At 42.1% G+C, this 10,959-nt stretch overlaps 1 protein-coding gene across 2 annotated transcripts in view; it reads left to right on the top strand.

Annotated features, from left to right (window-relative positions):
• masp1 (MBL associated serine protease 1) overlaps window positions 1–9,935 on the top strand; it is a 13,142-nt gene extending 3,207 nt beyond the window's left edge. The window contains exons 3-12 of one of the 2 annotated variants that reach the window (XM_053647875.1): window positions 251–428; window positions 1,064–1,195; window positions 3,875–4,071; window positions 4,927–5,074; window positions 5,161–5,279; window positions 5,647–5,725; window positions 7,293–7,412; window positions 7,504–7,575; window positions 8,496–8,564; window positions 8,657–9,935. In XM_053647875.1, coding sequence (XP_053503850.1) covers window positions 251–428; window positions 1,064–1,195; window positions 3,875–4,071; window positions 4,927–5,074; window positions 5,161–5,279; window positions 5,647–5,725; window positions 7,293–7,412; window positions 7,504–7,575; window positions 8,496–8,564; window positions 8,657–9,534 — 1,992 coding nt within the window. In that variant the 3' untranslated portion in view covers window positions 9,535–9,935. Of the gene's footprint in view, window positions 1–250; window positions 429–1,063; window positions 1,196–3,874; window positions 4,072–4,926; window positions 5,075–5,160; window positions 5,280–5,646; window positions 5,726–6,212; window positions 6,326–7,292; window positions 7,413–7,503; window positions 7,576–8,495; window positions 8,565–8,656 lie in introns of those variants that run through there. The other variant, XM_053647876.1, reaches the window with a different exon arrangement.
• The last annotated feature ends 1,024 nt before the right edge of the window (window positions 9,936–10,959 follow it).

The raw sequence follows: 10,959 nt of genomic DNA, 5'->3' as shown, positions 1-10,959 counted from the left end.
GTGTGAGCTAGCCAAGCATGACCCATCGTTCACTGACGCTCAGTGTAAACACCAAAACGAGGCAGATAGATAAGGGGTGTGTGTGTGTGTGTGTGTGTGTGTGTGTGTATGTGTGTGTGTGTGTGTGTGTGTGTGTTAAAGTAACTGATAGAGAAGCTTCCAATATTTTATATTGAATATGAATGTTTTGAATTTTTTGTGTCTTTGAATGTGTGTGTGTTTGTGTGTGTGTCTGTGTGTGTGTGTGTAGGTGTACTCAGAGAGTGAGGAGCTAGCAGTGTTTTGTGGAAGAGAGAACACGGACACAGAACGGGTTCCTGCTGAGGATATTATCTTATCACCAGGGAACATTCTCAGTGTGGCGTTTCGCTCAGACTTTTCCAATGAGGAGCATTACTCTGGGTTTGAAGCGCACTACAGTGCATTGGGTAAAAATCTCTCTCTCTCACACACACACACACACTATATATACACAGATACCTTACAGTGTTACACATATGGGGCCTCATTTGTGAAACTGTATACGAACAAGTTTGTTCGTAAACCTTTCGTATAATTTACTCGATTTCGTTCTGAAAAACGCCCGTATCCTACATTCGCTCCTGAGTTTGTGTACATTTTCACGTAAAGTAGACTCGCTAACGTGAACCTCGATTGATCGCCTTCGAATTGTAGAATTCTTGGGATTCAGTCATTTAATATTAGCGACTTAAACACTTTAAAGAAACCCAAAAGAAATCCCTAAATTATACACATAATTCCAATTCGAAATAATAAAAGAAATGGTACCCCTATAAAAGGAGTCACCGGCAGTCACGGCTCCGCAGTGGCCGAACTGCGTCATTGGAAGATTTCATGCGTGCCGTGCTAAGGACGCGCTCTTTCACCGTTTATTCATCATGCTGTCGTATTCAGTTCTGCTAGCTTTGCCTTTTATTAAGTAAGAACTTTTAACAGGTTGGCCTACGAGAACAATTGCACACCACTTTAGTAATGATTGATAAAGTTATTATGTTCTGCCTCATTCTTTCTTCGTCGTTCCCTTTTGTCTGACTGTCCACAGATATAGATGAGTGTAGAGATAAAAACGATGAAGTTGGGGCCTGTGATCACTTTTGTCATAACTATATCGGCGGCTACTACTGCTCCTGTCGATACGGACACCTGCTTCATTCTGACAACCGGACGTGCAAAGGTATAAACACTCATATTCATGTTCTCGAGCCGTTAAAATGCAGATCATTCTAACCCTCGTTGATTCCTCAGAACCGAAGTAAAAAATTGTTGGTGCGTTTAGATGAACTTGTATGAGCCAAGGGAAAAAATGTGATCTCGGTATCTTTGGTGCTAAACAGGCTCGTTTGAGTATTTCACTCACAACAGTCTCTAGAGCTTACACAGAAGGGTGCGAAAAACAAAAAACACCCAGGAGTAGAAGTTCTAGAGCGGAAACGCCTCTGTAATGGTCAGAGGAGAACGGCCAGACTGGTTTGAGCTGACAGGAAAGTTACGATAATGCGAATAATCACTCTTTACGACCGTGGTAAGCAGAAACGCATCCCAGAATGCACAACATGCCAAGCCTTGAGGCAGGTATAGACTAAAGAGCAGAAGAACACATCTGGTTCCACTCCTGTCAGCCAAGAAGAGGAATCTGAGGCTACAATCTAGGGAATCCAAGGTCCAAAAGTTGAAACGTTTGTTATGTGTGGCTTTCGGAGAACAAATCCTATAAGTGTTCAATGCAAATCCTCTCAGAAATGTTAACTGGCTCAGTTTGACTCTGCTGTCGTTTAAGATTAACAAGACATGAGATCCAGTTGCTCTCAGACCAAATTAACAGTCTGTCACGCCGTATGAATTATTTTATTTTTTTACCCTAATCGCTTTAGTGATTTAGAGGATTTAGTCGTCTTTACACGCTGATGAATGTATACATTATGTCGCTTTTTATTATTTCAGTTATTTTAAATGTACACCTTAAGTTATGCACAACGGTTTTATATAAAGATTAGCTAGAGATTAGCTAGCTATGAGCTCAGAGAGATCTTGATTTAACGGGATTAGAGGTTGGAAATTCCTAAATAAGGTCAGCTTTAGGAAAGCTGGGGTGTAATTCAAAGCACGTAGTCGTGTTTTTATGATATTAACCGTAACTTCGTAACGTATTTCGTTTTAAGCACCGAACTTTACATTTCCATTAAGACTAAACGAGTGGTTGAAAGATTTCGAATGTATGGTAATGTGTGGTTGTGTGGGGTGGATTGGGCGTCTGTTTTATGTCCACACTTTGGCCCAGGCACGCTAATCGTATCTGAAGGATAAATGGCAAATATTTACATTTGAGCTGCCAGGGAAATCTGAGAAATGCCTGTGAACCTCGGTCACCCTGTTAGCACTGTAGCAGGAGCACGAAAGGGAAATCTTGTGATTTAGGGTTAAGACTTTTGCCAAAGAAATGACATTTTTGAGTAAAACTGACCGATTAGATGCGTACGATACACACAAAGTAGCTCTGTTTTCTTCGTGCAACTAGTGGAGTATTCCTGTGTGTTCGTGTCCTTGCCGAGTGCCAAAATCAAAGTTGTCACCTCATAATCATGGTGCTATGGACAACCTCTGGACGTGGGAAGATGCAAACGCCTTAAGAGCTCACTAACTATAGAGCCAGTACATTCTGATGGAGAATATGCTGAAAGTCCCAAAGCTTAGTCTAACCAGTACTCACTTGCCTGAGTGGGTCAAACCATCTTTCCCAGCTTGTTATTATCTGAAAGATAGTTACATTTCTGCCAAATATGGCTGACCAGCTTGACCAGCACTGAAGCAGTCATGTCCACAGACTCTGGCAAACTCACATATACTGTATAGAAGAACAGAAGCCGATCTGTTTGTGAACAGACAGACAACTCGCTGTCCAAAGTGGTTCACGGACAGAGCAGAGACAACCGCTTTGGGCCATGATGCACTGGTGCAAGACTGGAAACTGGTACCGCTGATGTGGAAAACTTTGGCAGACTTTGCAACCGAGGTGTTGTAGTTTGCTTCTGGAAGAACGAACCCATCAAACCAGACCTGCTGTCCCAGAGTCATGAGTCACCATGGCACAGCAGACCACACTGTTTGAAATAATAGGCTTAGACTCGAGGAGTGACCCCAGCAGACTGGTACATCCACAATGGATGACTGCTGTACCAGTCTCATTCTTATGATTGATCGATCTATCTATCTATCCATCCATCCATCCATCCATCCAGCCATCCATCCATCTACCTACCTACCTACCTACCTACCTATCTATGCTCCGTTTGTGTGCAAGCAAGAGGAAAGAGTTTTGATGAGTGTGTTTCCGCTGTAGCCTCAGATTCCTGTTCTTGGCTGACAGAACTGGCACTTGATGTGTGGTCTTTAACTGTTGCAGTCCATCTGTCTTAAAGTTCAACCTTGTGCATTCTGAGATGCTTTTCAGCTCACCACGGTTGTAAAGGGTGATTATTTGAGTTACTGTAGCTTTGATATCAGTTTAAACCAGTCTGGTTTCCTCCCGAATCAACATAATGGAATTTCCACCTACTTTTTTTGTTTGTTTGCTTGTTTGTTTTTGCATCATTCTGCATCCTAACTCTAGTGCATTGGTCACCAACACTGTTCCTGGAGATCTACCTTCCTGAAGATCAAGTTCTTGATCAACTAAGATTTTGGTTGGAGATGAAACCTGGAGGAAGGTCGATCTCAACGAAGAGGGTCGGTGACCACTGATCTAGAGTAAATCCAAGGAGATCAGGAGTTCCTGAAATACTCAAACTAGCCTCCAACAACCATCCACTGGTCAAAGTCACATTATAATCTTGTGTTTGTGTGTGTGTTTCCTCAGTGGAGTGCAGTGACAGCATATACACCGAGGGTTCTGGACTGATCACCAGTGTAAATTTTCCCAAGCCATACCCTAAAAGCTCGGACTGTCTCTACCGAATCAAGCTGGAGAAGGGTTTCTCGGTCACTCTGGATTTCGATGATACTTTTGACGTAGAAGATCACCCCGACGTCATCTGCCCCTACGACTACATCAAGGTGAGGAGCACATAGCGTTTCCAGGCTATCAAATCTAATCCTTACCGCTTTTCAAAAATATTCTACTACAAAATAGAACTGTTGGTAGCATGTACTGTAGTAGCACCTTATAAAATGGCATTATATATAAGTTCATATCGTTTTATCGTGAAGGGAAACATCTATAGCAGCATCTTAATGTGTTCTCTGTGACTATTATTCCGAGAGCTCCCCGATTGCCCCAAAAATCCCAAACATGCACATTCCGAAACATTGCGCAATCTTTTCCACGCATATGCTATGAAATATGACTGCCTCCTCGGTGTGTTTAGACAAGCGGTATCAAATATGAAATGCAATATGACTTCTCTCCGACAGAGACGACTCTTTTGGATTCTGAAGCTCAGCTGATAGATTTGATTTGGATTTGTGTCATTACATTACGTTACATACACCTGGTGAAGACTCGGGCGTTAATACCTGTATTAAGGACACGTTTAGGTCGGGATCTGAACTGATATGAAGAGTGTTTTGTATGGAGTGTCATGTGACTTTTGTTGTGCAACTAATAAACACTCCACTTGTCCAAATTTGTTTTGAAATGAACTCACACAAGGTTATGGGTTAGGTCACACTGATGACGCATGCTTTTGTAAAGTAATGATATGGTCCAATGTGGGGTGTTAAAATTAAGGAGGAGGGGTATAAACGCTTTCCTGCACATTTATAAAACTCTCTCCACTCAGGTTTAGATTTTGGCCTCCCATAGATGGCGCCAATGTCTAAGCATATTTAGGGAGAAGATAATAATGCTTTTTACAGATGCTGCTATTAATGATATTGATGGTATTGATGATGATGATGATGTTTTTGTAGATTCAGGCAGGAGAGAGCTCGTTCGGCCCGTTCTGCGGAGACAAATTGCCTGCCAGGATCCAGACAGGAAGTAACACTGTGAGCATCTTGTTTCACAGTGACAACTCAGGAGAGAACTTGGGCTGGAAGCTCACCTACACTTCTACAGGTAAGAGGACTAAGATGAAAACGTTTTTAAATTAAACAGTAAACTTAAATAAATTCTTTTTGTTATTGTTGTTGTTGTTGTTGTAGGCAGTGAGTGTGCAGTTCCTATGCTGCCACCTAATGGTCATTTGGAGCCAAGACAGTCTAAGTACTTTTTCAAAGAACACATCACGGTGACCTGTGACCCTGGCTATTCGTTGCAAAAGGTGAACATGCAGATTGGTTTTTAAAGCAAAACTTTAATACACCCTAATCTTTATAATAAACACAATGTTATTCTGTCAAAGATATTTTCCTTTTAAACCTCTTTCATTGACACGTTGCTCTGTTTTCACTGAATGAGTGAGCGAATGAGCTCTCGTGTCACGTCTACCTTAACAGAGTGATGCAGCAGCACTTTAGTCCTTTAGCCTAGCAATGATAACAACGATAACTAACTTCTCACAGCACCTACTGACAAATTAGCACCAGAATCGCTAAACACGTCTCAAACATTTTCAGTGTCAGGGTGGAGTTTTCCTTTAATACACGCAGCTTCATATAGACGTTGCTCACGCTCTCGCTGTTTCTCAGGACGGAGAGGAGTTTGAGCATTACCAGATAGAGTGCCAGGCGGACGGAAACTGGAGCGGCCGTGTACCTCTCTGTACAAGTAAGCAATTTGCATGTGTTTTATTTTTTGTGCGTGTGTGTGTGTGTTTGGCGATCCAAAAACATCTGGTACTTTCTGTCCAATTTATTTCCAGTGTATTTATTTAAACCTTTATCGTATACCGTATTATATAGCGTATTGCTATGTAGCCGTTTCTTAGCTGTCACTGATTAGTAGTTTACTTCTTTACATGTTTTACACAAGTCAGTTCGGCAATCAGTGAATAAAATACATTCCTATTAACAAGAATAGAAAAAAAGAAAAAAAAAAAAGATAGCTATACTAGACATTTCAGGGGTTTTTTTGTTTTGTTTTGTTTTGCTTTGTTTTTGTTTAAATATATGCAGTCGTGCACATTTTTAATAGCTGTGCACATCTGTTAAATGTCTTTCTGACTTTCTCCTTATCTCTTTCTTTTCCCCTCCTCCTTTCTGTTCCCTCGTCCTCTCACACTGGTTGTCCTTCATTTCTCTCCTCTGCAAACCAGAGAAGGAATCTCAAAGGAGCCGCCGTTCTGTGGTTTAAGATGATTTTATTTGATTTTTTTCCCTTTTCTTCCGAGGACATTTGTCAAACAGTAAATTCGTATGTTGAACACGATTCGAGTCTGGTCTGTTATTTAACCGCTAGTTATAGCACACACTCGGCGACACGAGCTCAGTCTTACAGTGACGACGACTTATCAAGATTTTGCTGTGACAAAAATATATATATATTCATTATATATATAATTAATATGATCCAAATTCTAAAACAATATCACGGTGTTGTTAATAAATCTTTGCTGCTATCGGGAGCTGTAATCCGAGGTGATATTCATGCAGGGAAAGTTCCTTGTATTCAGAGTCGGGTTACGCGCTCAGTTTAATTGATTTTCTCAGCGCTGCATTCAAACTATGCAGATTAACCTGCGCGTGGGTGTTTTTTTCAGTAGGTGTTTTTTTCAGTAGCGTCTACACTACGGATGTGTGCGATTTCGGTAATTACTCCGGATTCCACAACTCAGCCCAAAGATTTTACTCAACAAACTTTTTAGCGAGGAAAAATGGCTTTTTTGCTCAGAAAATATTGTGACACACGCTGATTTTCATATAACAAGGTTTCTCCGCCCAATAAAATAGAAAGAGCTCAAATTTACTTACGGTAAGCGGAGATACAGCACGGCCGTCTGTAAACTGATGATGCACTTCCCATGGACATGGACAGAAGCTTCATTGGAAGAGAGGGATGCAGCAGAAGTAGGTATGGTTATGGTAAAAAAAAAAAACAAATAAAACAACCCCATCCGAATTCCCACGGGTAATCGTCTCTATAAGCAATTTAAGCAGTATGCACCGATCCAAATTTTAAGGAGTTAATTACCTTTCTTCTTGACAAAATGATTGCGCTAATTCAAATCCTTGTGTCTTTCTAGTGGACTAATGTGGTTTCATCTTTCATCCAGGGTTAATCCTCCTCCATCATATTATCCTTCTTAAAGAAAAGGAATATTGATTTCCATTATGATTTAGGTTTAAAACCTTCTCTCCCTCTCTCTCTCCCTCTCTCTCTCTCTCTCTCTCTCTAGTGATTGACTGTGGTCCCGTGGATGCACCTTTAGGAGATGTGGTGTATACTAACTCCAGCAAGAGTACCACCTTTGGATCCAGGATCCTGTACAGCTGCAAGAGCTCTCCTGGAGAACAGAGTTTGGCTCTCACCCTCACTAGTCACTGAAATGATCGGCGAGCGGTTAAACCACTTTTTTTAAACGTTATTTTCTTCGTTGCTTAATGCAGGTGCATACACGTGTGATTGGAGAGGCCTGTGGACGAATGACGACGGTGCCACGCTACCTACATGCCAAACAGGTGAACATTTTCATGTGGTTTTTTTCCGTGTATCTTCAGCATGTTTATTAGTTAGCATGTCGGTCTGCTGTTGAAATTATTAGGCTGGAAATGTGTGTTTAGTATGCGGTGATATTAGAGATGCATGAAAACTATAGATAAAAGCAGCGGTCTAAACCAAATATGAATAAAATTTGGCAAATTCACTAAAAGGGAAAGGACAGGGGCTAATAAATAAATCAAACAAGAAGACGGGACTGTGTGTACTCTATTGGTCGCTTTTGTTTAGCTAGTTTTGAAACTTGCATCTGGAAAAAAAGCAAAAAAAAATTGTCCAACGGTATACAGCAGGGTTTTTATGTTGAAATTCTGTTTCCTCTCCACCTGCTCAGATTTTCCTATAAGCCATGGGCCTCATTTATCAATCATTTAGTAAAGCTGTGTGTTAATGTTTTCCTGGCCGAACAAAAACGAAACAAAGACTGACCAGACTTACTAAACATACATATGTTGATAAATACCAACCGGCTGATTTACATTTCGCCACGCCCACAAAACTCCATAAAAGGCATAGCTCAGAGAAACTTGAAAACAACAAAATGACGACTAAACGGTTGGAAAAAGCTCCTCCAAAGTGTAGCGTATGCCAAATCTTCCAGTAATGCAGCTCAGCCATTGCAGCATGTTGGCTAACTAAGACGCACACTAACTCGCCTTCCTTTTATTCACGTCCTGTTGGATGGTTAGTCCAATTTGTCGTCATTTGGGATCACTTTTATTCAAGTCATTAATATGAAACGATAGAAATGGTATTTGTATAGTATAGGAGATGTCCTTTATCTGGAGACAGGCGTCTCAGCTTGTCGGTTGGACTCTCTGTCGGTATTTTGTATTAGGTAAAAGCTTTTGGAATAAAAACATTTCTCTGTTTGATGTAACAGATGTGGAGAACAACACACAGTCAGATTCTGAATTCCAGTTGCCTCGTACGACAGCTAAAGCCCAAGCAGGTAAGCTAAAAACTGTGACACGCAATAGAATCTCTAAGGTTTATATGCTTTATCCTCAAGTGGTAAACGTGTATTGTAATTTTGTGTGCAAGTATGCGGCGAGGAGTCACGGCCCTTCCCATCCCACCAAAAGCGGATCGTGGGTGGACGTGCAGCATTTCCAGGTCTTTTTCCCTGGCAGGTTCTCCTGTCCGTGGAGGATACGTCCCGGGTTCCTACAGGTCGCTGGTTTGGTAGTGGTGCTCTCCTGTCCTCGGCGTGGGTGCTCACAGCCGCACACGTGCTCCGCAGACAGCTCAGGGACCTGTCTGTTGTTCCCGTGGCTCCCGCACATGTGCATGCTACACTGGGCCTCACGGACGTCAGGGATAAAAAGCTGGCCGTCAACCGCTCTGTCGAGATGCTTATCCTCCATCCAGATTTTGATCCGCACAACTACAACAACGATATCGCCCTGGTCAAACTTAGCCAAGAGGTGGTGCTGAATGAGCTGGTGAGGCCGGTCTGTTTGCCTCCACCATGGGTCAAAGGTCAGGCTCGTACACCTTTGCCTAACACGTTGGGTGTGGTTGCTGGTTGGGGGATCAACATGCCTAATACCTCTGCCTCGTACAGTGGCATAACCTTCGATCTTGGTGTCGTATCCGAGGTGCTGCACTATGTGAAATTGCCGGTCGTAGCGCAGGACGAGTGTGAAGCCAGCTACACCTCTCGTTCTACAATCTACAACATCACCGAGAACATGTTCTGTGCCGGGTTCTACGAAGGAGGACGTGATACGTGTTTAGGAGACAGCGGGGGAGGGTTTGTAACAAAGGATCCCCACAGTGGGAGATGGGTAGTGCAGGGTCTCGTGTCTTGGGGTGGGCCAGAAGGATGCGGTAGTCGGCAGGTGTACGGGGTGTACACCCGAGTGGCAAATTATGCGAGCTGGCTGCACAAAACGATGAACACAGAGTGCTGGTGGTGACAGACGCAGACGTCTATCTTCATTTCTCTGTCTATAACTGTCTTTTAATATATGGCTTCTTTTGTGTTCTTCGAACAGCCTCTGTATTGTACAGCGCACAATATTCATCCGATCATTATTTATGACTATGATTATATGGGGTCACGTGATGTAACTATTAACAGTGTGATTCGATTTGTAACTAATTTACTCGCATATAACGGAAAGAACAATAAAATGAAATGAAATGTGAGGTCTGAGCTTGCTACACCTGGTTGTGGTTTCATATCATCAGAGCCTCTGGTGCTTCGTAACGTCAGTGTTGGTTCAGCGATGTCACCTTTGATACTGAAGCTCTTTGCTTCAAAACACTGTACTGGTTCTTGATTCGTTCTGCCAAAAATAAAATGTGTGATCGGTGACATCCGAAGCTTGATTTCGGCACACGACCTCATGTCGGAAACGGGTTCAAAACAAGCACAAAACCTGGCATGTGTTCCAGAAGTCATTCAAGGAAATTTCGTTACAGTGATTAGCGATCCAGAGATGCTTTGTAGTTATGGAACCAGCAAAGAAATGAAGGCTTTCTGAAGTGTGGGCTTTTTTTTTACTCATATCAACAAATGTATTCATTCTATTGATAGTAATGTGTTAGAGCATAGCTTTGCCTATATAAAACAAATTTGGAATGTTAGCTGGAACCCAAACCCTGCTGCATGATCTACTAGGAGATGCAATGCATCACTTGGGCCACTAGATGCCACTAGCGCACACTGTGTTGAAAAGCTTTGAGCAATTTTTTATTTTTTAATTTTTTTACGGAAAGCATAATTTTGCCATTGCTGCTATAGCATGGTTAAAACAGAGATTTTCACTTTGTTGTTAGATTTTTTTTTCCTTGTCCACATGATTGATGGAAAAAGAAAAGGGGGAGGTGTCAGGATGTTTGGCAGGAAAAGAAGATTAGGCAGGGAGCTAGGAGGAGCTAGTAGGAGGAAGTTAAACCCTTGACTCCTCATGCTAAGTAGGTAGTTTCTCTTTTACCCATTTCTGTAGTCAAGCAGATTTAGGTGAAAAGACTTTGGAAGTTGAATCCCAGAAGCTGAAAATCTATGGATAAATAGACTTCTCTACTTGGACAGTGTCCTGAAACAAGGGTGTTGAACAAGGGTGAAACAAGCACTCAGGGTGATGATCTAATTACAAGCTGAGATCAGGCCTTTTTTTTTTTCTCCTGTCTTTTTTTTTTCCTTCAGTTTTTGGCTTGTTGTGAAATCTGAAAACTGTTTGGAAAAGTTTGGGACATCTTTGGAGTCACATAATTAATTGAATGTGACATAATCTCAATAGCCCTGCGATGGACTGGCACCCCATCCAAGGTGTCCCCCACCTTGTGCAACCATGCCCCCTGGGATAGGCTCCAGGTTCCCCGTGACCCAGAAAGGA

The sequence above is a fragment of the Ictalurus furcatus genome, chromosome 17, assembly GCF_023375685.1.
Source record: "Ictalurus furcatus strain D&B chromosome 17, Billie_1.0, whole genome shotgun sequence".
Classification (NCBI taxonomy): Eukaryota; Metazoa; Chordata; class Actinopteri; order Siluriformes; family Ictaluridae; genus Ictalurus; species Ictalurus furcatus.
Note: the sequence above shows the minus strand (reverse complement) of the source record. Positions and strands in the feature narration are given on the sequence as shown.